This window comes from Myotis brandtii, unplaced genomic scaffold (assembly GCF_000412655.1).
Source record: "Myotis brandtii unplaced genomic scaffold, ASM41265v1 scaffold84, whole genome shotgun sequence".
Lineage (NCBI taxonomy): Eukaryota > Metazoa > Chordata > Mammalia > Chiroptera > Vespertilionidae > Myotis > Myotis brandtii.
The window spans coordinates 11004940-11032768 of record NW_005371410.1 but is presented as its reverse complement, the minus strand read 5'-3'; the positions used below and the strand labels follow the sequence as shown (position 1 = coordinate 11032768).

Sequence of the window (27829 nt, the reverse complement as noted above, 5' to 3'; positions counted from 1 at the left end):
TATTTCTATTACTATTGTGTGGCAATATTAAGATAGGCCCCAGTCCCCCCTTCTCTATACGTAACTTGATCTTTTTTCTTTTCTGTAGGGTGTTGGTTGGTGGAAATATGAATTCTGCTATGGCAAACATGTCCATCAATACCATGAGGTATAAAATAGCATTTATGCCAATCTACCACTAGATGTATTAGTTTTAAACATTTTTATGGGGAAACAAACAGGGGTTGGTGTTAATTATGAGATGATTTTAATATGAAAATACTCATTAAACTGTCTAAATTCTAGAAAATGTAAAACTCACTGTTTAACTCAGTCAGTCATCATAAAGGAACATTGCTTATTAACTACTCAGATTTTTGTATTACTATGAGCCTGGAAGAAGAATAAGTTAGGGTGGCTAACCTTGTTAGCTTTGACTGAGAAATTAGTCATTGTTATAATTCATCTTTATCTTTTTTTTCTTTTCAATCCAACTTTCCCTTTTGGGCATCCCTGTTGCCTTTCCTCTCCTCACTAGCTGCTGGCTGCCAACGTTCAAAATCATACTAATTTATTCTATACCTCAGGTAACCTTTGCACTTCGAACCCTAAACTAAGTACCAATCTGCCTTTCCACATTCAAAAATTCATGAAGGTCATCTGCCAAGTTAACAGCTCACTCTTCTGGTCTCCACCCTTTACACCACTGGGACAACCCCTGCTGTCCTTTCGCTGGGGTTCCTCCAATACCAGCTTATGTAAATAAAGAAGAAATTAGTGTTTTGTTTTGTAACTTTTTAAATTTTATTTTTTATTCACATTGTTTTGTTTATTCATTGTTTTTTTAGATTCCACATTATCAGTGAATTCATGTGGTATTTCTCTGTCTGACTTATTTTACTTAGCATAATACCCTCCATATTGTCACAAATGACAAGATTTCATTCTTTTTTATCGCTGAAAAATTATACAGCTATAATTCATCTTTAAGAAAGTGAATGGTAAAATAGTACATCATCGCTAGTTAGTAAAATAGGGTAAATACAGCAAGTTTCTCAGCCAAAAGAAGGTACCATATCATCCACGTTTAAAATAAAATAAAATTTAAGATACACAAGTTGGCTTTTTATTCTTCCCTTTATTTATAATTTCATAAATTGGCATATTTTCCCATACTTGAGCTAAGCTGTTTAAATTCAGAAGTTTAGCCCCAGTAATTTTATTTGTCATACGTGTACTTTGTTTGGTAAGTTCAACTACTAGATGTTGAAAACACACTAATAAATATTGACCTGGCTGTTTTAAAAGGCTCTTTTTATTTCCAAAAAGAAATAATAACTAGTAATTAGAAAATGTTATATTTGACTTCCTGAGATGTTTTAAGCCAATTTTAAATTCCAAGATGGATCATACCAGGAAAGATCATCAACTCACCTTGCACATTTAAATCATTCCAAATTTATGAGGCATCTATAAACTAGGACATTTTTTTATTCACTTAAGCCTGAGAAGTTCGATTTCACTATTCTTTCCATTTCTTCTTGCTGCTTTGTAGATGTTTTATTTTTACTAACATTTGTTTATACAGAAAAAAGATAAAGTATATGTTCTATCTACAATCCAGACAATACCCCCATGGCTTTTTTTAATTAAAGGCACATATGCCAGAAATTTAGAATGAAAAGTAAAATTCTCTTCCATCATTGTTCCATTCCCCAAAAGTAACTGCTGTTAACTCTTTCTTAGTTAACCCTCCACAAGAAAAAAAATGCATATACATAAATGTTGGTATAACCTTTTTATTTATACAGAAAAGATGTACTAAATAGTATCATGGAGATCTTTCCTTATCAGCAACAACTGATCTTTTCAGCAGGTACAGAGGATTAAGTCTGTACCCACATGTATTTAGCCAGACCTCTAGTGATGGACCTTTAAGTTACTTTCAGTTTTGCTGTGATAGCATATTAGTGAGCATTTTTAAATAGTTCTATTGGTGAACTTTTTAAAGTATATTCATAGGGCATATTTCTAGCAGTGTACTTGCTAGGGCAAAGTATATGCATTTTGAACAATTGCCTTCCTAAGGATTGGAACAGTTTACATTCCCATTAACAGTGGCTGTTTTCCCATTCGCTTGCCTACACTAGGTTTTTATCAACCTTATTTTGGTCAAGATCATGTAACCTGGAACATTCTGAGGGACTCTGCTGGGAGCTTTGGAAAATATAAAAATAATAATAGTTAACAAATGTAGTGCTCTCTATATACTGTATGCTAAGCCCTGTCCTAAGTGCTTTACACATAATTATCTCATTTAATGCTCATAATAACCCTTAAGAGGTGAGTATTGTTATTCCAAGATGAGGAAACAAAAACAAAGATTTAGTAACTTGGCTAAAATCACATAGGAAATAAGTGGTGAAACTAGAATTCAACCCCAGGCAGAATGCTCCATCTCTAACCTCTTAATCCATGTCTGTCTAGGAACTTATAGTCTGGTTGCTAAAATAATGTCTAATGGCCCTCTCTGCCACTAGGCAATAAACTCCAGGTCTGTTTCACTTACCACTGTAAGGGTTTTTAATTCTACTAATCAGGTGTATATTAGTGCCCAGCACAGTGCCTGGTATAAAATAGGAAGAAGGAAAGGGATACAGGAAGGAAGGGGTTCAGGGAAGGAAAAGGGAGAAGGGAGAATGAAGTCCGCATATAAGACAACATGTAGTTAGTGTTTAAAAAAATAATAAACCCGGCCAGTGTGGCTCAATAATTGAGCATCAACCCATGAACCAAGCAGTCACAGTTGATTCCCAGTCAGAGCACATGCCTGGGTTGCAGGCTCCATCCCCAGTAAGAGGCGTGCAGGAAGCAGCCAATCAGTGATTCTCTCTTCATTAATGTTTCTATCTCTCTCTCCCTCTTCCTTCCTCTCTGAAATCAATAAAAATATATTTTAAAAAACAATAATAAAAGCAGAATGGGAAAGGGGGTTTCTGAACAGTCTTGATGCAAAAATGAGCTTGGTATCAAATGCATAGTGTGAAGATTAGTGTCATTTGAAGGTTTGCATTTGAAGGAGTAGTAAATGGAGACAGGCTGAGTGTAGCTGCAGTGTGGTTCTGGGTAAGAGATAGTGGCCAAAGATTTAATTAAGAATCACAGTAGTCTGTGGTCATATCATCTAGGTATGAGAGATTAAACTCTTGGTTGCGGGGAGATGTTGGCAGTGGAAATGTAAAGGAAGAGTCTGAGCTGAGAACATCTCCCAGAAAAAAAATTGACAGGAATGATAGATGTAGGAGAAGAAGGAAATTGAAGAGTCAAAAATAGTTATGTCTGAAGCTAGTCTTATTAGAAAGCATTTTCCTTTTCCAGGGAAACAAGGAGTAAAAAAGATAACCAGCTCAAATTTCTAATGGTCAAGTTTGACTAAAACATTATTACCTCTAAATATAGGTATCCAGTGTGCATATGAGCATAGGGACTACAGCTTATAGACCATCAGCATAAATGTCTACTTGATGATATCAAGCTATCATACATATTTCTTCATATATTAGGACAAGGATAGTGGGAAAACTTCTGTGGTTGTCGGGACATGGAACCAAGAAGAGCATATTGAATGGGCTAAGAAGAACACTGCTAGAGCCTATCACCTTCTAGACGATGGTACCCAGACAGTCAGGTAAAGATTAACTTTTTTTGCCTTTGAATCGATTAGTTGAATATTTAAAACTCAGAATGTTGAAAAACATAACATTTAAACCCTCAAGTAAAATCTCTGATCAGTTTTTTCAGGCACATCTCTTAGGGTAGTTTTTTTGTGTGTCACGGGGGAAACAACTTAGTGTAATAGTAAAGGCAAGTCTCTGAGGTCCACTGCCCTGGATTCAAATTCTTAACTGCCTTGGGCAAATTTCATAATTTTCTTAAGCCTCACTTTTCTTATCGATTAGTATTTGCCTTAAGGATTATTGTGACATTTAAATAAGATAATTCAGTCAATAGCATGCAATAAATTTGGGCTGCTGCCTTTAACCATGCGGGATGCTATGGTAATAAGAGTGGTGGTGGTGGTGTAACAATGGCTCAGACCAAGTGTTAGGTCTGAAGTTGTTACAAAGCATTTGCATCTTTCATGTGTAATGTTTACCTCTTTAAGTTACTTAGGTCTATTTAAATATACTCTAGCATTTCCCTTTGTTATTTAACTTTTGTGATGTAATGGTTGAAAATAGTTAAACAGTGGCTTTTTAAAAATCTACCTCATCTCTTTGGGGCTAATAGGAATATCTTGTTATAGCTGAAGTAAATTAACCTCTTGTTTCCCAATAATAACTAAGCTTTAACTTTTCTAGTAGTCTATTGCCCAGTGAATTTTAAATTATTCTGTTTTTTTCCCCTTCTTGGGTGTTAACTTTGTTCTTCCTATCACAGACAGTACAGAGAGACTGTTTTCAGAATGTGCTGACTTCTTGGGCTAACCAAAACCAAAGTTAGCAAAATTAAGAGATAGGCATTTAAGTATTAGAAAAATTAAACTATACTAAACAGAAGGATTTTTCTTATGTTTGTGTATGTTTCATGTGAAAATAGCTCATGGCAACAAATAATGTCTAATGGCCCTCTCTGGGTGAAGCACAGGAGTGTGAAGCTAGCAGAATTAAAGCTTTCTTTGGATCCTACTTGTTTGGAGTTTATAGCTTAATCTAGGCTTTATCTTTTCACACCTGCCCTACAGCATCTTAATGGGTGGAGCAGGATGGAGGATGGGAAGAAGGGAAAACTGTTCCCCTAAGCAAACAATTTACAGGACTGGAGAAATGGTTAATTTTAAAAGAACAATGTTTGTAAAAGCAATTAAACCTTAATCATTTGTAGACAGATAAATAATGTGCAAGTTGCAGATCATTCTTACTACTACAAAGTATCTCAAGTTTATATTCTCTTTATAGAATCTGAAAGACTTTGTGACATAGCCCTAAAAATAGGGATTTTTTAAGAATATTTTATTAGTCAGATTTTTTTTCACTAATGCACAACTGACCCTCTGTTCTCTCCTCCTATCCATCACAATTACTCTAAATTAGTGAAATTTTAGTTTAATAAAGCATGTGTGTGTTTCTGATTCAGGATGGTGTCACATTTTTACGGGAATGGAGATATTTGTGATATTACTGACAAACCAAGACAGGTGACTGTAAAACTAAAGTAAGTTGGCCCATCAAATTTTGCTTCATGCCTTTCTCTTTAATCTATTACCTATGGGCAAAAGTTTTCATAAATGTAAAATGTAATTATGAATAATTGTGCTTATTCATAATCAAGTATTTTATAACAATTATTAAATCATAAATAATAAAGTATTATTCAATTCCTTATTGAATTATACAGGTCCACTTATGTGGAATTTTTATAGCTTAAGAGGAAAACAATTAAAATTAATTTTGTATGGTTTGGGCAGTACCTTAAAGTACTCTATATTTTAGGTGTAAAGAATCAGATTCTCCTCATGCTGTTACTGTATATATGCTAGAGCCTCACTCCTGTCAGTATATCCTTGGGGTAAGTAAAAATAATAATACTCAGAAACTCAGTTTGGGGCCACATTTTACTTTTTAGCATTAAGTCTAAAAAGACCTTCAGTAGTCTCCAATATTTAATACTACTTCTATAAAAACAGTTATGTTTTTATTGGGGTATAATATGCATAAAATTAAATGCAAAGATCTTAAGAGTTGAGTTTGATGAATTTTGACAATTTTATATACACAAGTGGGGTCCCTCGGCCTGGCCTGCGGGATCGGGCCAAAACCCGCTCTCTGACATCCCCCAAGGGGTCCCGGATTGCGAGAGGGTGCAGGCCAGGCTGAGGGACCCCACCAGTGCACGATCGGGGCCAAGGAGGGACATGGAAAGTTGGCCAATGAGGGAGGGACCGCGGGAGGGCTCCAGGGCGTGTCCGGCCCATCTCGCTCAGTCCCTATCGACTGGACGCCAGCAGCAAGCTAACCTACTGGTCAGAGCATCTGCCCCCTGGTGGTCAGTGCATGTCATAGGGAGCGGTTGAGCGGCCTTAGCATATCGTTAGTATATTACGCTTTGGTTGGTTGAACAGCCGACAGATCGATCAGATACTTAGCATATTAGGCTTTTATTATATAGGATGTGATTCTTACTCAAAACAAAGTGTCTATCACTGCAGAAAATTTTCTTATACCCCTTCCCTGTCAATACTCCTGAATCCCCAAAGATACCTCTTTGTAATTTTGGACACTATACATCAGTTTTGCCTCTATTTTTTATTTCATATGAATGTAATTATATAGCATACAAACTTTCTTATGCCTGGCTTCTAACTCAGCATCTTTCAGACTCAGCCATGTTGCATGTATCAGCACTTCATTGTCTTTTTATTACTAAATAATATTCTTTTGTATAAGTATCCCACATATGCTTATCCATCCATTCTTCTATAGATAGATACTCTTTCTTATTTTTTATTATATGAATAAGGCTGACATGAACATCTTTTTACATCTTTTTGTGGTCATCTGATAACTTTCCTCTGCTGTTTCCCATCCAGCTCTTTGAACGAATTTATTTATTTCTGACATATTTTTATATTTCTATCATTTACCTTTAACTTTTATGGCTTGCTTTTCTCTGCTAAAATTCCCCAATCTATTCAAACATGTTGTTTACCTTTCCCACTATTTTCTCCATCATAATTATCATAATTATCTTAACATCTGATAATTTCAACACCTGACCCTTCTTTGGGTACACTTTCCTTTGCCTTCATGAAGTTCACACTGATTATTTTGTCATAATGTTCTCTTTTTTGTTGTGTAAAACCTAGTATGTTTAACTACGTATTCCTCTTATTCTTGGCCTTTACTCCTTTTTTGTCTCATTTCTTTCTTTTATTTTTTTTTAAGAGGGGAAAGGAGAAAGAGAGAGAGAAGAGAGAGAGGAGAGAGAGAGAGAGAGAGAGAGAAACAGAGAGAGAGAGAGAGAGAGAGAGAGAGAGAGAGAAACATCAATGTGAGGGAGAAATATCGATTGGATGCCTTCCGCATGTGCGCTAACTGGGGATCAAACCTGCAACCTGGGTATGTGCCCTGACTGGGAATCCAACGTGCCACTTTTTGGTGTATGGAGCAACGCTCCAGCCAACTGAGCCACACTGGCCAGGGCTCTCTGTCATCTCTTTTACTTAGAGATAAAAATATCTCCTCTACCTTTTTGGTATTTTATATGGGTGACTAAAAATTGTTTTTCAAAAAGCTTTATTTGTAGAAATAACTGGATGGTTTATCCAAAACAAGGGCTTGTATACATTTAACAAATTTATATACATGTATTCATTCAGCAGAATAATACTGAATAAAGCAAGTATTCATCTTAACAACTTTTTAATGATTTTATTGTTGTTGTTCTTTAGGTTGAATCTCCAGTGATCTGTAAAATCTTAGATACCGCAGATGAAAATGGACTTCTTTCTCTCCCCAACTAAAGGGTAATAAAGTTCAGGGGAAGAAAAGAACATTGAAAGTCTTGATGGTTTCTGACCATGTGTCTCATTATAGAGTTCTCAGCCACTGAACCTCACCTAAAGGATCATATAAAAGGACTCTCAACCACTTTGTGAATATATATGTGTATATAAGAGGTATTGATAGACTTCTAAGGCAGGCATTTGTCTCACATTTTTCATTATTGTTCTGCCTTATGAACTGGTTGTGTTTTTCTTTGCTTGGCTAATGTGATTCCAAAGTAAATCTCATCCAAGCAGTTTAGACTCCAGCCTAATGAAATGCCATAATTGTACCTATTGAAAGTTTTTAAATAATAGATTTATTATGTAAATTATAGTATATATAACTAATGAAGTAAAGATAATGAAGAAAGAAATTGTTAGGTTGTTTAAATGGGAGACTATGTAAACTGTGTCCTAGTGACTGAAATCCTTTCAACAAATTTTTATTTTGCAACTGCTTTCTACCCAGTATTGAACTAAAAACTGGGCACATAGTAGAGCCTCACATATAAGTTTTTGCCTCTGTTAATCCCAAGAAACTTATTTATAATAGGTTGCCCCTCTCAGCATTTATCTATTTCTTTCTCCTTGATATGAGTGTGTTTCCCTCCAAGTATGTTCCTGGTGTACACAGTCAGTGATTCTTCTCTCATGACGTAGAATGACTCACTCTAACAAAACATACTCTGCTGGCTGTCCTTTGTACTTGCCTACCGTGTACCACAGATCTTCTTCTGGACAGTTTTACAGCACAATATTTAAAGTGAATAAAATGTCCACAGCAATGTTGTCATATAGTCAATGGCAGATAATTTAGTTTCTTTATTTTCTCCACTACCCTATGACACACAAATTTATCCTGTCGTATTTTAGACATACATATCTAAATAAGGACATAAAAGTGGCCATAAAATACTTTACTTTTCCTCCTTTTCAGTTGTTCTGGTCAAAGATATTTTTGTTTGAGAAAAGGTTAATACATGTGGCTACTGGAAGGCTGTTTGGAGATTTTAGTAGGAAATCGCACACACAGAAAGAGCATGCACTTTAAATACAAACCTAGGCCCAGATATGCCTTAACTTACTAGCTGTGTGATCCTGGGCAGGTCAGTTCACCTCTTTGGGCATCACTTCCTCTTTTGTAGGGAGACTGCGTACTTCATAAGGTGCTTATGTCAGTAGTTAATTTTACTGTATGTCAGAAGCCAAGCCCCAGAACTTGACACCAGGTTCCCAGTAAGTGTTAGCTTCTCTTATAATAGTGCTCTTGTTTCCTGTTAACATAATAGGATAAGAGACCAAAGCCATTAAAATTAATTTATTTAATAAATCAAAAAATCATATTTGTTATATCAGTGATCTAAGACAAATAAAATTACCCTCACATTTAGATTAATGGTATAGGAGGGGAGGGAGTTAGAATTGTGAAAGGTTAGTGCTAGAAGACACTTTGAGAATAATTAGGCCAAATGCTTTCTCTTGTAAGTTGGAGGGGGGGGGGCAGATATCTAAAAAACTGTATTAGAATAGTTTAGCTCAGAAGATCTTAAAAATACATATAATTATTTTTAAATAAAACGTTTTTTAAAAAATAAGTCAGCTTTCTGTCTTGGCTAACAGCTTCAACTTCTTTGAGGGGAGAACTAAGCCAGCTATCTCCATATTTCTCGTAAGTCTTGGGTCCCTTATCTGTAATCTTTGTAGTTTCATTTGATCTCTAAATTGTTTGCTACTACCTCTACTATGCACCATCCTGCTTTAACATAGTAAGTAGGCTGAATTCCTAATAGACAGGGGAAAGGGTCAGCTATGCTATGCCTAAGGCATTTTGAGAAGTCTTTTTCAAAGTGGAGACTCTATTAAGGTGGGTGCTATCTCAGACCTACTAAATCAGATTATTTTGGACAAAGCCTTTGAATCTGCATTTTTAATGCGCTTCCTCAGTGATTCTCTATTTTATTTTTTAATATACTTTTATTCATTTCAGAGAGGAAGGGAGAAGGATAAAAAGATAGAAGCATCAACGATAAGAGAGAATCATCGATTGGCTGTCTCCTGCACGCCCCACACTGGGGATCGAGCCCACAACCTGGGCATGTGCCCTCACCGGAAATCCGAACCATGGCCTCCTGGTTCATAGGTCAATGCTCAACCACCAAGCCATGCCGGCTGGGCTGATTCTCTTTATTTTAAATATATTCTGCAGTGATTAAGAATCACTGACTTAGGAACTTCTAACAATGACATGCATACTAATCCTCCTGATTAGATTTTCAGGGGAAAAACTAGTAGCTCATCTAGTTTGACAAGGAGCCTATATTTGGTGTTGGGGTTTTTTTGTTTGTTTTACCTGCTTTTCTTCAAGACGCCACTAGATGGGGCTTGTAGGCCACCTCTAGTTTATATCCTTGTCCTGGATTAAAGAGACTTGGCAACAGAAGACCACAAATTATCTCAGCTAAACTGAATAGCAAGCATTGTGTTCAGTCCCTGGTGCACTCGTTTTTTCAGTCAGTCTGACAGACAAAGAAAGGCCTGACCTGATTTCCGACAATGCTTAAACTTCCTGGAACATAATCAGGCCAAAACAAAAAAAAGAAGAAGAACATAATCAGGCCAAATTATTGACATAAAAGACCTTGGCTAAAAAGGAAAATAAAAAATAATAATAAACTTTAACTTTTGAATGAGTGGGATTTGTGATCGGAATTTCAAATGAAAATAAAACATCAGCTATGCTAGAATCTATTTTTAAACTCTTCCTAGTGTTGGGTGATTTTATTTACCAGTGCTTGCATTTCCATTTGAACATAGAAATAGAAGTCTTTCATATATATGAATGATATATGGTGATATGGCTTTAAAAAAATCCATTTCTCAGTTGTTTGGCAAGGGTGGTAAAGAAACCCTGGACCACTACATACCCACATAAAATTTACATTTAACAAATATTTGTTGAATAAATGCATGAACCTTGATGCTTCTTTCTCACCCACACCTTATAAAATCTTCCCCAACTACCTCAATTCTCAATTCCCATGGGTTTCCTACCAGTCCTTTTGTTGTTGTTAATCTTCACCCAAGGATATTTTGCCATTGCTGGGGATCAGACCTGCAACTGAGGTATATGGCCTTGACCAGAATCGAACCCGGGACCCTTCAGTCTGCAGAACCTCACTCTATCCACTGAGCCAAACTGGCTAGGGTCCAGTCCTTATTTTCCAGTGTTTGATGTTTGAAGGGAAAAAAACGATTTTCCTCAGTTTTACAATGGTTGGAAAGTCAAGTCCCTGATTTCTAAGGTCAAGAAAGGAATTGAATCTTTAGTTTCCAGCTCCCTGGGTTGAAAACATTCTGGTTCTGAGGTACTCTGGACTCCTCCGAGAAAGTGTCTAACATGATGGTCTCTGTGAAGAACACAGTTCCCAGTCATAGCTTTCCTTGGAGCGATATTAATAAAATCACATCTTATCATTTCATTGACATACTTGGTTGCTGAAGCCAAACAAATGAGCAAAAAGCTTTCATTAGCCCTTGCTAATATCAGAGGTGACGTGCTGAGCCTGAAGCACTTACACAGGTTATGAAACCATTCCTTGTGCTGCAGCCACAGGAGACGGGCACAGAGCACTCTTTGTGAGTTGCTCCACTTTTTAAGGTCTCTGGCATCTGAACAAGTGGCCCTTCGCAAAACATCAGGCTTGGCTTGGAAATCAGGATTCCCGCATGGGGAGTCCATTGAAAGGTCTCCCACTCAGCATGCTCCATGCAGCTGAAGGTTCCCGAAAGTGTCAAAAGGACAAACCTGCACACAACACGGAACACAGGCAAACAAACTGAACCTATATTGGCACCAGCCACGTGCAGTTTTTAAAAAGCAGAATTATCTGTTTATTGGGCTAGAGCCGTGGTCGGCAAACTGCGGCTCGAGAGCCACATGCGGCTCTTTGGCCCCTCGAATGTGGCTCTTCCTAAGCCTTAGGAGTACCCTAATTAAGTTAATAACAATGTACCTACCTATATAGTTTAAAAAATTTGGCTCTCAAAAGAAATTTCAATCGTTGTACTGTTGATATTTGGCTCTGTTGACTAATGAGTTTGCCGACCACTGGGCTAGAGGAAGCAAAGTTCACTAATATCTCCATAAGTAAAGTAATATCTTTACTTTGATAAAATGAATATCAAAGGTACTGGACCTGAAGAGATTGCCTATTAACTACTAGTATCTCTTATGGAAAACCAAATGTCACTAAATCTGCACTTTTATTCAAATTGCCATATACTTTAAAGTAATTGGTATCCTCCCTTCTCGCCCTGCAAGAACTAGTTACTCCTTTCCTTCTTTAATTCCTGTGTGGTTGCTGAAGAGTGTACCTTCATGTTCAGTGTCCTCAGGCTGCATAATGAGCCAAGGAATTCCAGTGAGAATGAATGCAGGTTGGCTGGCAGCTCCTGGGCAGCCAGGTGGTCCCTTGGAAAAGGTGCCCTAACTGAGTAAGCAGAAACAGGAGTTGTGTCCTCCCAAATCAAGACCCATGTCCCCTTTCATTAGAGTCCTGCTGATCATCATCCTGGGAATAGAGAAGGCTTCAACTTCTGTCTCTGAATAGATATTAAAATCCAATTTATACTTACCTGTCAGGGTAGATACCATGATCACGAAGGTGGTTTTCCCAGGGCGAGGCTTACCCATTGCACTCCGGATGTGCTGACCCCTGCGATTTCCCCAAATGTGGGAAACTCAATGTGTAATTTGTGCTGGTAGGGGACTGCGTTCACGCTCTCCCCTGGAAAAAAAAAATCCAACTTGAGCCCAGCTGGCATGGTCACAGTTCGTTCAATTCCTGGTCAGGGCCTATGTCCCCAGTGGGGCGTATAGGAGGCAGCCAATCAATGATCCTCTCTCATCATTGATGTTTCTATCTTGCTCTCCCTCTCCTTTCCGCTCTGAAATCAATTTAAATTTTTTTAAATTAACGAATTAATAAAATAAACAATGTGAGCCCTGGCCAGGTGGGTCGGTTGGTTGAATCCTGTACACCAAAAGATTGCAGGTTCGATTTCCAATCAGGGCACATACCTAGTCGAGAGTTCTAGCCCTGGTCAGGACAAGTACAGGAAGCAACTGATCTCTCTCACATAGATGTTTCTCTTTCCATATCCTCGGGTGAAGATTTTTTAAAAGTCAGTAAAAAATAAATGTAGATAGTAGTAGTAGTAGTAGTAGTAGTAGTAGTAGTAGTTAATGGAGCAGTTTGGGTGGGAGGGTGATAGTAATAATGCTTTGATTTAGTTAACATTAAACATTTCAACTTCAGTACCCCTCCAAAGGGTTCTTAAAAGCACCAAAAATCCAATAAAAAAATTACAAGGCAAAAATATGAGAAAATAACACTAAGAGGTAAGTGAAGGATGGTGTATACTTTTGTCCTGAAGGCATTTGCCAAACCTAGAAAAGTTGAGCTTCAGTTTTATGACCCCCCACCCCCACTTAAGGGAGATCCATTCCCCATAAAACTGGGGACCCCCCCCCCAGAGATCTACATCCTCAGGGTAGGGATAAAGAGGGAAAAAACTTACCCTAATCCAATCTATTCCATGACCGGAAGACCTCAAGAAAAGTTGTCTTGGAAGTTAACAGGGAAATGGGGGGGAAAAATAAAACAATAACATTCTTTATAGGTTGTAACCACAAGCTTACTGCCTTGTAGATAAGCATCCTATCACCTAGGACCTAGGTAGTTCCAAAACACTTCAAATTCAGTTTAAAGTAGTTTTGGACTGGCAATACACGAAATGCCTGGAAATAGGAAGTAGATGTAAAACTTTTCTGGAGGAATTTCCGTAAAAAAATTTTCAAGGAAAATTAGCAGCTCACAGTAAAAATAAAGCATGGCCCTAGCTGCTTTGGCTCAGTTGATAGACCCTCTGCCTGGGGACCAAAGGGTCCCAGGTTCGATTCCACATACCTCAGTTGCAGGCTCCTCCCCCACCAGGGCCCTGGTCAGAGCTCATGCAGGAGGCAACCAGTTGATGTGTTTCTCTCATATCGATGTTTCTCTCTTTTCCTCTCTTCCACTCTCTCTAAAAATCAAGGGAAAATATCCTCACGTGAGGATTTAAAAAAATAAATAAAGCATGAAGGAAACAAGGCATCATGAGGAAGCACCAACAAAAATAATAGACAAGAGGCCTATTTAAAAAATAAAATATTGATGCACTAGCCGGTTTTGTTCAGTGGTTTTGGTGTCAGCCTGTGGGCTGAAGGGTCCCGGGTTCGATTCCGGTCAAGGACACATGCCCGGGTTTCGAGCTCAATCCCCAATCAGTGCGGGAGGCAGCTGGTCAATGATTCTCATAATTGATGTTTTTATCTCTCCCTCTCCCTCTCTTCAATCAATAAAAATATATTTTAAAAAATAAAACAAGTAACCAAATAAAAAATAATAATAAAATAAAATATTGAAATTATCAAAGTTATTTCAGAGAACTATTTTTACTCTGTTTAAGAAATAAATGATTCACTTTTAAGTATATGTAGAAACTAAAAACTCTAAAACTGCGGTGTAACAGGTGTTTTTTTTTTAATAAGCAAGTAAAATTTCTAGAAATGAAAAACATTGTCATAATAGTTGAAATCAAAGAGCTGATTATTAATTTTAACAGGTGAGGAAAGAATTCGTGAACTGGAAGATAAATTGAAAGAAATAATTCAGAATACAGTCATGCATTGCCTAATGACAGGGATACACACGTTCTGAGAAATGTGTCATCAGGCGATTTCATCATTGCACAGACAGCATGGGGTGAACTTAACACAAACCTGGATGGTACACCTAGGCTCTATGGTATAACCTGATAGTCTTAGGCTACAAACCTATTCCACATGTTACTGTAGTGAATACTGTAGGCAATTGTAATACAACAGTAAGTTGTGTATCTAAACATAGAAAAGGTACAGTACAAAAAATGGTATAAAACTTTTAAAATGGTCCACCTGCATAGGGGGCCTACCATTAATGGAGCTTGCAGGACTGGAAGTTGCTCCACATGAGTGAGTGAGTGGCGAGTGAATGTGAAGGCCTAGGACATTACTGCACACTATTGTAGACTTTACACACACTACTCTTAGACTACACTAAATTTATCTTTTATTTTTAATATTTTTATTTATTTCAGAGAGGAAGGGAGAAGGAGAGAGAAATAGGAACATCAATGAGAGTGAATCATTGATTGGCTGCCTCCCGCACACCCCGCTGAGAATCGAGCCCACAACCCGGGCCTGGGCCCTTGACCCTTGACCAGAATCGTACCTGGGACTTTTCAGTCGCAGGCCCATGCTCTCTCCACTGAGCCAAACCAACTAGGGCTGAAGCAGATATTTTAACAGCTCTGTCACTTTGTTCTTGTTCTTCAGAATCATAGCTCCGGTGGAATGGGACAGGCCTGATTGGCGAGCTGATTTTCCACCTTCCTAGTCCTTAATCATTTTTAATTTTGTTTCCAGGTCAATCACTGGATATGGCCTCTAGCTGGCAACATTAACACTGGATTTTGCACACTTAGGGGCCATGATGAACAAAATAACATGAGATTAAATCAAGCACAAGAGAAAATGATGCAATCAAGAGACATGGTAGCCTGGCCAGCATGGCTCAGTGGTTGAGCGTCGACCTACGAACCAGGTGGTCATGGTTTGATTCCCAGTCAGGGCACATGTCCAGTTGTCGGTTCTATCCCAAGTGGGGTGGGGTGGTATGCAGGAGGCAGCCAATCAATGATTCTCCTCATTATTGACGTTTCTATCTCTCTCTCCCTCTCCCTTCCTCTCTGAAATCAATAAAAATATTTATTTTTAAAAAGAGACACAGTAAACACAAGATGTATGCAACACAACATACTGGTTTGCAGCAAATTTGTTCATAAGCAGAAAGAGTACACTCTAAAATACAGATGAAGTCCGGCCGGCATGGCTCAGTGGTTGAACATCAACCTATGAAGAAGGAAGTCACGGTTCAATTCCCGGTCAGGGCACATGCCGGGGTTACGGGCTTGATCCCCAGTAGGGGGCACACAGGAGGCAGCCGATCCATGATTCTCTCTCATCATTGATATTTCTCCCTCCCTCCCTCTCCCTTCCTCTCTGAAATCAATAAAAATATATTTAAAAAAATAAAAATTAAAAAAATACTGATAAAAAATATAGTAAATACCTAAACTGGTAACAATCATTTATCATTATCAAGCATTACTAGTATATACTGTACATAATTGTAGGGGCTATATTTTTATAGGACTGGCAGTGTAGTAGGTTTGTTTACACAGCATCACCACAAACACATGAGTAATGCGTTATGCCATGACATTATGATGGCTACATAACTAGGAAGTTTTTAGCTCCACTATACTAGTAATTTTATGGGTCCATCACTGTAGGTGTGGTCCATCTTTGATCAAAATGTCATTAAGCAGTGTATGACTACAACAGAGAAACAAAGACATAGAAAAAAAAATAAAAGCCAAGGTAAAAAAAAAAAAAAAAAAAAAAAAAAGAGTAGAAAAAATGGGACAGAAACAATATTTGAAAAACAAATTTGAATTGTCCAGAACTGATGAAAGACACCAGGATACAGTTTCAAGGAGTCCAACAAATCCCAAGCTAAACGGCAGAACACCAAAGATACAGGAGATAATAAAAGCAGCCAGGCTGGAGGTATGGAGTCTTGTTTTGTTTCGATGAGAGAAGTTGCATTATGTCAAGTGAGGAAAGGTGTTACTGCTGTTGTTTGGAAGAATGCCTAGGGGTGTGGATACAAAGGTTAAGACCCAAACTGGTGGCTCATTGTGGACAGAGGAAATTGGAACTCAGTGTCTGTTCCAAACCTCCTTTTAGTTTACCTTTTCAGTGTAACCTACAGTTTCCAGATTGGCAGGTGGCTAGGGTTTTAAATGCAATTTGGGTTCCATCAACTAAATGCACAGTGCCAACCTTTCTCTGCAGCCCTGTTTTGGTGTCAGCCGCTTGCTTTGGGGGTGTCGAGAGGGTTAGTTGTGGAGGTAGCAGCAGTGGCAGCAGGTTCCTGATCGTTGAATAACAACTTCAGCAGGTGCCCTTGACATTGAAGGCCCAAGGAGGCCTCCTGACTTCTCCCCTCCCAGGTACAGCAAAAGTGGCAGCTCTCCCAGCTGGTCAGTGTTGATCATGGAATCTTTCCTGGAAATCTGTGAGAGCCCCAAACTTCTAATGATTTAGTAGACATAGAATTTCCTATATTCAGTCCTTTTCTGCTTAAATTAATATTTTTTGGTTCTTAAAAGCAAACTCTGATAGTTAAACTAAAAATTCTAAAACTCTGTATCTTTTTCCAGATTTTAATCTTGTTTTAAAGAAGCTTTTGAAATGATTAGTCAAGACTTTTCCTGCCAGGTGAGAAACTTAGTTGAATAAATAATTAACCTTTGGAGTTCTTAGTTAGTCTTGAGCATTTATGCATGCTACAAAATGTGATCAAGTAAATTATTTCATCTTTTAATGAAAATAACTCTCTCTGAGCTTCAATACATTGGTTTTTTGTTTGATTGTAGAAAGAGTGGAAGGGAGGGGGAGAGCAGAGAGAGAGGAGCATCAATATGAGAGAGACACATCGATTGGTTGCCTCCCACACGTGCCCCGACCCAGGGCTGGTGATGGAACCTACAACTGAGATATGTGCCCTTGACAAGAATTGAGCCCAGTCCATGGGCCAACACTCTACCCACTGAGCCAAACTGGCTAGGGCAATACATTGTTATCTATTATGCAATAATGATCACTGTTAGTCTCTGATAGTTTTTAAATGATTGGACAGAAAAGTCATACTATTGCAATCTGATATTCAGCAATGTTAAAATTATCAATATTTTTATTTTTCAAACATTATTTTAAAAGAACATTAAAAGCATCAGAAATACAAATCTGGCCTAGTGATTAACCTCAGGACAATTATAAAGTGCTTGAAATGCATCACAGTAAAGCATCAAGAGAACTAATTAATATAACCTGGTAATTCATCATATTCAACTGAATTCTCATTACTTCTAGTTCTCATTTTAGCCCTTCTGAAGAGAGAAGTTATATATGTCCATCTATATCTATATCTACAAATGGATATAGATATGGAGGAGGGCTAATCTAGCCCACTATGTATTTCATGCAAATTAAATTGCTAATTTATTGATGAGCATAAAGAGACTGAATGCCACCTATGCACATGCTTAGTTTTCTTTGTACTATAATTTGCACCTCCCCAAATGAGCCAAGTCATCTCCAATGCCACACAGGAAACCTGTCAGCTTTAATTTTACAAGTAGACATTACTTTAAAAAAAATCTTTTATTGACTCACATTTGAAATCCCTGACCAAAAAAGAGATACATACCTTTAAAAGTGTGAAATATCTTCTTCATTAATGTTATTAGTTACAAAGTTATCTGGCTTATTGGAATAAATACCAGGGTCTGATTTTAGACAAAAAGTCCAATTCCTAGATTGCCAAAATACTTCAAATGATCTTGAGAGAGGATGTTAGATATCTTAATCCTTTGTTTAAAAAGAGATAATATACTAACCTATCTCATGAGAGTATTAATACATGAAAACAGTGTTATATTTAAAATATAAAAGCACAATTGAAGTGGCCATAATGACTTCCAAAAATAGCATTCCATTCCAAAAATAAAAGAGTGGATATTTGCTCTGCTATTATAAAATTGCATAGCAAAAATAAAAGAAAAAAAGGAAGAGAAGGAAGGGAAGAGTACTGAAAGGTGAATTTTTTTAAAAAGTTGAGCCCAGCTGGGTTTGGCTCAATGGTTGAGCATTGACTCAGGAACCAGGAGGTCACTGGTTTGATTCCCAGTCAGGGCATCTGCCTGGCCTATGATTCTCATTAGGGGGCATGCAGGAGGCAGGTGATCAATGATTCTCTCTCATCTTTGATGTTTCTATCACTCTCTCCCTCTCCCTTCCTCTCTGAAATCATTAAAAATATATTTTGAAAAAATAAAAGAAATTGAAACCCATATCTCATACTTCAGTCTCAGAAATATAAATAAATGGCCGATGCTGAAAGGGAAGCGTTGTTAGAGGAGGTTGAGCAGAGTTCTAGCTGAGTGCCCACTGTGTCTTCTCCATGCCCCGCTTGACCTCTGTACTTGGGACCAGCCTGGGAGAGGATGCTACAAACAATATCTTTCATCCACAGGAGTAAAGTGCTGTCCAATTTGCAATAACTGTTCTTGAATATAACAATTTCTAAAGATAGATTTTTTTTAAAAGACAGATTTTGTATCTTGATGCTCATCCTGTGTCTAGCAGTTACAGTTCTAAAACTATAATAAGTTCAAATGCTAATTGTAAATGAAAACATTTTTACATAAAAATATGAGTTTACAGTTGTTATGCTAGGAATCACAGAGTACTGTATATAATAAAATTAGTTTTAGGTATACAAATACTTAATCTATTTTCCCTTACTGCCCATCTCCAGTTTAAGATTAATGGGAGAGAATAACACAATTAGTTCACTAGTAAAAAGAGATCTTAAGGATTTTTCTACCACAATAATATATAAAGAAAGACAAAAAACATTTTTTTAAATAGTTACTTGGATATGCTTCATCAGATTGTTAACAAACCATCTCACACAGAAGGAAAGCAGAAATCAAAACATTCCCATTCTCGCCCTGGACGGGGTGGCTCCTGGATTGGGTGTCATCCAATGCACCAAGGGTTGCTGGTTTGATTTCCAGTCAAGACACATGCCCCGGTTGCAGGCTCAATCCCCAGGGGGACATGAGGGGGACAGCCAACTGATGTTCCCTTCTTACATCTCATATTGATACTTCTCTCTCTGTCCCTCTCCCTTCCTGTCTTTCTAAAAATAAGTCAATAGAAATATATTTTTTAAAATTCCCAGCCTGGCTAGTGTAGCTCAGTGGTTGAGGGTTGGCCCATGAACCAGGAGGTAACGGTTCGATTCCGGGTCAGAGCACATGCCTGGGTTGTGGACTTGATCCTCAGTAGGGGGTATGCAGTAGGCAGCTGATCAATGATTCTCTCTCTCTCTCTCTCTCTCTCTCCCTTCATATCTCTGAAATCAATAAAAACATATTTTTTAGAAAATTCCAATTCTCATCCTTATGCCTTCTTAAGCAATAATAAACATCATCTAACACATAACAGTCTATATTGCTTCCCAGATAACAAAACCCTGACTGAGGTGAACACGTTTAGCACCGACTCTCCCAGGAGTAGCATACCGCTACCACAGGTGCAGTCCTCTTCATTAGGATTCTAGAGAATAGAATAGAATAGAATAATTTAGTTTTACCAAGGGATAACATCTTTCTTTCTTTTTTCATATATATATATATATAAAATTGATTTCAAAGAGGAAGGGAGAGGGAGAGAGAGATAGAAACACCATTGATGAGAGAGAATCATTGATTGACTGCCTCCTGTACGTCCCCCACTGGGGATCGAGCCCACAACCCGGTCATGTGTCCTAGACTGGAATTGAACCCAGAACCCTTTAGTCCATAGGCCGACGCTCTATCCACTGAGCCAAACCAGCTAGGGCAATAACATCTTTCTTAAAAAACAAAAACAAAAACACCACAGCTCTATATAGCTACTCAATTGACACAAAATAACAATGTCTATAATAATAAATGGTAATAATAATAATAGTATATTCTTGGTTGACTGTCTTAGGAAAGTACCTAATAGCTGTGTGTTTTTTGTAAGGATAATTATATAGATAATGTATTTCTGATTTTCTGCTTTAACAATGTATTATGTATTCAAATAAGTCTGCTCCCCCAAAAAAAGTATATTCTTCCCCATTTCAACACTTCAAAAAATCAAAATTTATAATTCGGTTAATAAAAATACCACCTCAGTAAAAATTATACACCTTCACACTCTTTCAAATATCCAGCTCATATGTACTTCAAAGACCCATAACATTGAGTCAAAAGATCATTCTCTACTTTAACATGGTAGCACGATCTACTTAAAAGTTTAGTACAAGAGATTGGAACACAGGTCAGGGCAAAATTCTAAATAATAAACTTTTACATTAAACCTTAACATGTCAAGAGACCACAAAGCAAACCAATAGATGCTAATCAATCAGACCAAAGAAAATCATAACTGCCAATTGTTTAGTTGAGCCTTTAAGCTTTGATCTACAACTAGTCTCACAAAAGTGAAAATAAAAAATCCCTTAGTGCCAGAAACAGGACCAGTTTACACACGATGCTCCAGCCTCCGCCGCTCTAAACAGAGGGGACGGGAATCTGCCTGGCCGAGGCACTGTCACACTCTTGCAGTAAGTCGTTAGTGGTGTGGTAATGCATGGCCACATAGGAACTGGCAAATCCAAACGAGTTTCCTGGCTGTAAGTTACATGGGATGTGCTCGTCCTGGGACGGGCTGCTGTTATAGATGCTGTAGTATGGCTCCATCCGGGTGTTGATGGGCGTGGAGCTGCTCTGGCCATAGTGCTGATGTCCAGCGGAGATCTTGGGACTGACCACACTTTCCTTCGAATGACTTGGGCCACAAGCCTGGTCCACAAATTTCTTCTGGGGCTTTGGAGACAACATGTAGGCAGAGTTTGTTTCGTGATGGGAGGACTTGTTTCTGTTGACCTCGAGGTTCCCTTTGCCCATGGCTCGAAGGCGAGTCTTCTGTTTGCAGCAGAAAAATCCCAGGCCAATGTATTGGAGGCACCAGAGCACTTTCCTTCTCAGCCCCGTGCTGTTCCGGGAATATATAAAAGGGTTTAACCCTGACTTGAGAAAGATAAGGGTGAATCCAAACAGCTCAAACTGGTAAAGGATGAAGCTCCCACTCCTGGACAGAACCACCTGCACCAAGGAAACCCCCAGGGGAAGACAGCAGACCAGGACCGACAGCACGATGACCACACAGGTGACCACCGCTTTGGAGTCCTTCGCTGTGGAGAGGTTGACAGCCGATACCAGCTGGAGCCGGCTGGCTGCAGGGGTTGGCAGCTGGTTGGGACTCTGAGTGTATCCATGGGTCTGAACGTGCTGCAGTTTGTTGTAATTCTGGTTCCTGTATAGAGCGGGCACGGTGCACTGGATGGGGTCTCCGCCTCCCTTCCCCGGAGCCCCCATGAAAGGCGGCGGTCTGGAAGCGTCCACGGTGATCACAGGGGGGCACTTTCTGACCTGAGCGTTCTTCCGCAGGGTCTGAGCAATCATGATGTAAGAGACAGAGACCACAGCCACACAAAAGGTGAAGTCGACCACGTAGAGAGACAGGACGGCTTTCCCTTCTCCAGCCATCAGACTGGACATGGGAAGGCACAGGTGGGACTTGCGGGTTTTCAGGGTGGCCACGGTGGCCAGGCTGAAACTGGTGGCCCAGAGCAGCAGAGTGAGGAGCAGGGTGCAGGGAAAGGAGGCCGTGCGAGTCGGCTGCTTCCCCAGCACCATGCGGAGCCGGTGCAGGGCGATCACGGCCACTGTCTTGAGGGACATGATGATGAAGCCGGAACTGGTGAGGTGGAAGGTGAAGCAGAAGGCGTCCGGGGTGCTGCTGAAGAACAGCACGAAGGCGAACATGGGGGCCGTCACCCCGCAGATGAAGAGGTCGCAGAAGGACAGGTTCAGGATCATGAAGTCGAAGTTGGTTCGGAATTTCCTGAAGGCCGGATCAAAGAAGGACAAGAAGACGATGAAGTTGCCGTAGGAGCCCAGGCAGAAGATGATCACGAGCAGGAAAGTACAGGTCACCAAGGTGGCCGTGTGGACCGGGCCGTGGAGACCCTCCTGCCGAGCAGTGCCGTTTGCTCCCGGCGCGCCAGGCAGGGGCCAGGTGGTGTTGGGAGCGTCCGGGAAGTGGTCCGTGGAGTTCATCTTCAGAGAGAAAGGTCTCTTCCTTCTGTGGGGAGGGGAGTCAGGGCCTCAGCTCACAGAGGAGCGGCACGTGACAAGAGAGACCCGAGGCAGAAGAGCCTGCACACAGAAATGCATCCCCTGCAACAGAAAGGAGTTACTGTAGCCGGTGGAGTGCTCTCCTGATCTTCGTCAAAGGCACCGGAATGTGTCAGCTCTGACCCTGCGCACAGAAAGCCCGGCACGGAAAAGACAGAAACACCTCCCAATACACTCATCCAGCGAACCTGAGGTTGTATGACACCGTGGCTTTCAAACTGGCTTTAAGCATCATCTCGAGAGCAGGTTAATAAAAGAAAAGGAGAGCCCTAGCCGGTTTGGCTCAGTGGATAGAGCGTCGGCCTGGGGACTGAGGGTCCCTGTTAGATTCTGGTCAAGGGCACATGCCTGGATTGTGGGCTGGATCCCCAGTAGGGGGCGTGTAGGAGGCAGCCCATCAATGATTCTCTCTCATCATTGATTTTCTATCTCTCCCTCTCCCTCTCTGATATCAATAAAAATGTGTATTTTTTTTTTAAAGGAGATTCCTGGGCCTCACCCATCGAGATTCTGATTGAAGGGTGTCCAGATGCTATATTTAGAAACACTCCGGTGCCAGGCACTGGAGACACAAGAATATAACCTCTTGGCCAAAGGGATCACAATCTAGCTGGAGATCAACCTAACTATGTAATTACAGCCCAACGCTGCAAATCAGATGGAGCGGGTGCTATGGAAGGAAGAAAGGAGAACCTAATCCAGCCCAGGGTGGAGGCTGAGAGGCTGAAGGGAGTCCTGGCAAGGAGGAGGTTGCTGGGTGAATGGTGAAGGCAAGGCGTAGGGAACAGACAGACTGCAACAAGGGTGTAAGTCTTTGCAGGATTTGGGCAAAACCAGCACGTGCTTAAAATAGAAGCAGAGGGTATTGCTGAAGCATACTGGAGCCCTTTATACCACTCCCACAGACTGCTAACAAATCCTATTTCTTTCCCTAAGAAGAATCCTTTATTTGCCATTATTTACAATTTCTTCTCCCTGCCTGTGGTTTCTTGGCCAACTCCGTACCATCCTTTGGAAAAAACTTTGTGTAGGACTACATGTGAGGGGGGAAATGAAATTAATGAAGAGTATCAGAATTATATTTGAGATTTACAAGGTGCAAAGGCACCACTTTGTAAACTTTAAACTGCTATGCAAATGTGAGTTAACATCATTCCAACAAGCATGTCTTCAGGACAGAGCGGGGGGCATGCACCCAACCCACTCATGCATTCATTTACTCAGTTTACATTCACCATGTGCATACTATATGCAGCTTTATGCTAGGTGCTGTGGGTGAAAAGGTAAGACACAGCCTCTACTTTAATAGAAGAACTTGTTTTTCTTCTTGCTCCTTTATTTTTCTTAAGCTTTTCCCCATTTCGCCAAGAGATTTAAAGTACACTCACACAGATATTCTGTTATTCCAAGTCCCAAAGCCCTGAGTGGCTTGGTGCCCACCCTGCTCCCCAAGATGCTTCTAAGTGGGGCAGCTTAAGTTGTTCCTTGGAGACGGATACAATGCTCTTGACAACCAAAAGGTATTTGCTTTAATCCAGCATTTTTTTAGGGATACATAATGGCACTGGGGAGGTCCAGGGACAAAGTTCAGCATATTTAACCTCAAACTCAAGCTGAGTCCCTGAGACCTCCAGCTGTGTCAGAGGTTAACCCCTTAGGTGCTGGATCAGGGGGTGCAGAGAAAGGGGCTGGGTCAGGGAGGGATTACTGGGGGCTCCAGGAAGCAGCTATGGACCACCCCGGTACAGAAGCCTCGCAGCATTCAATCACAGGTACAGCTGTCTCAGTGAGCATCAGACAAGTTCAGTCCTGGGGAGAGCCCTATAGCCAACTAGTGTCCTCGTGAAGGAAGAACACCTCTTCTACATTCTCAGTGGCCCATGGGTACAGATCATGACAATATTATGAATTTCTCCACTGGGAAGTGAGACTGACTTTTCTGTACTTTCCTTATAAAAGTTCAGAGAGGATATAAATCCTGACCATTTGTTTCCTAATGATTAGAATTTTAAAAATAATAATGGGTAGCTATTTGTTTTCACTTAAGATTGTATTGTTCCTGAACACTTTTTAATGCCTATGTAGTGAAAAAGATACACTTTTACTATTTTTTATTGTTAATTGGAGGATTGGGGTTAACTGATGAAAAGAGAAGTAGAAGAGAAACCCCAATTTGAGGAGGCAGGAAGAGCAGAGAGGTGATACTAATGTTTATAGCAAACTCCTCTCTCCACCCCCACCCAAAGGTTTCCTCTTTGGGAGTAGGGAAGTAAACAGGAGTGAAGAGGGAAGCAGGAGTTTGGTTTGGGGAAATTAGAAGAATAAAGAATGTGGAGTTAGGATGCTAACAGAAATATTGAGTAAATAGGGAATACTGAAGAAGGGGGGTGATGGAAGTTATGAAGACCCCAGACGAGGAGACAGTTGGAAAGAGTTGTCAAGTGGAAAATGAGATGATGAGGCATCAACATTAGTCAAGGGCGAGAGGCAGGAGGAAAAAAGATTTGGAGCAGATGAGGGGCAAATTTCACTTTCTGTACAGTTATAATTTTTTCAATAAATTATAAATTTTTCAATAGATTAAAAGATAATGCTGAATTATAGATTGGGAATATAACTATCAGTATCATTACTAGTATGTTAACTGCACTAAGTGCTTGTGATGTGCCACCCACTGTTCTCAGTGCTCCACACTCTTCATTTATTGAATCCTCACAATAACTCTGAGGTGGTTATATAACTTATCTCCATTTTACAGATGAGGAAACTGTGTCAGAGAGCACCTAACTTAAAGTGGTAGAGCATGAATTTGAACGTTAGCAGTTACTCTGTAAAGCCCACACTCTTCCCCACCATGCTAAACAGAACAGGACGAGATCAAGGGAAAGATTCCCAGATCAGAAGATTGTTACAGCAGCTATAATGTATTGGGTGGTTAGTATATGCCTGCCAGGCACTTATACTAGAAGATTTACATAAGTCATCAAACTTTATGCCATTCTCAATATAATCCTATCAAGTAGGTATTGCAATCTCTTCCCAACTCAAAGTTCTTGGAAACCAACATTTGAACACACACACACACACACACACACACACACACACACATACACACACACACTTCTATGTACCTTTTTGTTAAGGTTGATAGTTATGGTTCTGGTATAATCCTATATAATAAAAGGCTAATATGCAAATAGACTGAACAGCGGAACAACCGAACAACGGGTCGCTATGACATGTGCTGACCACCAGGGCACGCGTGCACGGAACATGGTGGGCATGGGCAGCAGGTGGCAGAGCGCAGAACAATGGCGGGTGTCGGCTGCAGCGGGATGGTGGAGCAGGTGAGCAGGGGCATCAGACCAAGGTGGGGTGCTGGTCGCTGTCATTGGGGTGAGCCTCTGGTGGTTACTGAAAATTCTTTGCTCCAGTGTGCCGCAGTCCCACCCAGTGCTCGCATCTGCTGCTGGCGCCTGGCACCGGTTCTAATCACTTGGTGCCATCAGTGGGTGTGAGTGGTGGCTGCCAGCCCCAATTGCCCCTGAGGTCTTCTCCACCTGCCCCTGCTCTTGAGGGGTGATCGGGGCAGCAGCCACAGCTCACACCCACTGACAGTGCCGGCCCTGCTCGCACCCACTGCTGGCGCCAGCCCCAATCGCTCCACACCATCAGTGGGTGTGAGCAACGGCAGCAGGGCTGCTGTCAGACAGGGGATAGGGGGCCATGGCAGGAGGGGCCAGGAGGGGGCACAGAGGGTGGGCCAAGACCCACCCCTGTGCTCACCACAGCCTCGTGGCCCACAGTTCCTTTCAAGGTGCACGAATTCATGCACTGGGCCCCTAATATAATTATAAATCACTCCTATTGGGATAATTTGAAAAAAGTTAAAAATCAGAGGCTGGGAAGAAAAAGGGAGGAAAAGCAGAAGACAGAATAGAAATAAAGGTGTTGGCAGAGAAACTTGAGAAATAAAGAAAATGGAGGGAAAGTAACTACTATTAGTGTTAACTCTGGGACTATAAGAAAGAGGAGGCTGAGATCACAACTTGGGATGGTTATGAAGGCAGAATTATAAAAGTCAGTGATTTGAGGAGGGAGGTAAAGAAATAGCTATTTGCTATGCCTAAATATTAAATAAAGGTTGCCAATGTTCTTTTCAATGCAAGCATACAAGCTACTCTGTATCTCTGGGACCATAAATAGGTCTTGGAGGACAATGTAATTAAAGTCATAAAACCAGAATAATGTTAAGTTGGGACACCCGTCTTAAGCAGGCTTATTGGCTACAATAAACATGGAATGAATTCATATTATATGCATCTTGTTACAACTAGGAGGAAGGATCCTAAAGTAGTAAGTAAAATATGGTAAGGGGAATTTATTTTTCCCAAATATATTTTTATTGATTTCAGAGAGGAAGGGAGAGGGAGAGACAGAAATATCAATGATGAGAGAGAATTATTGATTGGCTGCCCCCTGCATGCCCCACACTGGGTGGGGATCGAGCCCACAACCTGGGCATGTACCCTGACCAGGAATTGAACTGTGACCTCCTGGTTCATAGGTTAACCCTCAACCACTGAGCCACACCAGCTGGGCGGTAAGGGAAAATTTATTGTACAGTGGCAATTATTTCTCCTTAAGATGTGTGAAGAGTCTGATAATTTGGTGTGCTGTCTTAATATTTTAGTGTATACTAAAACATTTTATATGCGCTTTCCCAAGTCCACTCATGACCTGGATTCTTCCCACTCATTTTTTCCTCATAAGGCCTTACATTCCTCGAGGGTGGGCATTTTCAGAGTCTAACCCTCGGAGCCGAGTTCTGTATAAGTGTCATTCCCATTGTATTTGTATTGATCCAGAGCACCTCAGGGAAGATGACTTGCCCAAGGTCACTAAGATTCAAGCCATATTTATCTGATTTCAGAGCCCTTCAAGTTCTTTGTCCCCAGTTGAACTACCTCTTGAGGCCGGGAGCAGCGGATGGGGGATGGGGTGGGGCAGGGCCAGTGGCTGAGGGGCACAGGGAGGCTGTGACACCCCCGAGTCTGGGTGTGGAACGGGGGTGGGGACCGGCCCCTGGCAGGAGCTGGCAATGGGTAGGAGGTCCCGAGGTGGAGAAGGTTATGGTAAGAAGGGCCTAGGCCTGGCCAGGGAAGCTAGTGAACCAGTCGGGAGAGGGTTGGTGGGGTGAGGAGGCCAGGCCAGGCCACGGGCGGTGGGGGAGGGGTTCCACGGCCCCACGGAGCGTGAGAGCGGCCCGGGCAGGGGCCTGGTGGCTGCTCCGCA

General features: G+C 40.5%; 2 protein-coding genes and 1 long non-coding RNA gene across 6 annotated transcripts in view; 2 read left to right on the top strand and 1 right to left on the bottom strand.

Annotated features, from left to right (window-relative positions):
* The window catches only part of ERLEC1 (endoplasmic reticulum lectin 1), a 24071-nt gene extending 15752 nt beyond the window's left edge, over window positions 1-8319 (top strand). Inside the window, 5 exon segments of the mRNA XM_014532013.1 lie at window positions 89-148; window positions 3543-3667; window positions 5116-5193; window positions 5472-5547; window positions 7430-8319. Of these exon segments, the coding sequence (XP_014387499.1) occupies window positions 89-148; window positions 3543-3667; window positions 5116-5193; window positions 5472-5547; window positions 7430-7501 (411 nt within the window). The 3' untranslated portion in view covers window positions 7502-8319.
* Window positions 8320-19626: 11307 nt separating this feature from the next.
* LOC106724474 overlaps window positions 19627-27829 on the top strand; it is a 21542-nt gene continuing 13339 nt past the window's right edge. Inside the window, exon 1 of the long non-coding RNA XR_001360278.1 lies at window positions 19627-19889. This is a non-coding gene — a long non-coding RNA (uncharacterized LOC106724474). The remainder of the gene's footprint in view (window positions 19890-27829) is intronic.
* GPR75 (G protein-coupled receptor 75) overlaps window positions 20428-27829 on the bottom strand; it is an 8023-nt gene continuing 621 nt past the window's right edge. For all 4 annotated transcript variants that reach the window (XM_005884626.2, XM_014532009.1, XM_005884624.2 and 1 more), the window contains exon 2: window positions 20428-22576. In XM_005884626.2, coding sequence (XP_005884688.1) covers window positions 20846-22456 — 1611 coding nt within the window. In that variant the 5' untranslated portion in view covers window positions 22457-22576 and the 3' untranslated portion in view covers window positions 20428-20845. The remainder of the gene's footprint in view (window positions 22577-27829) is intronic.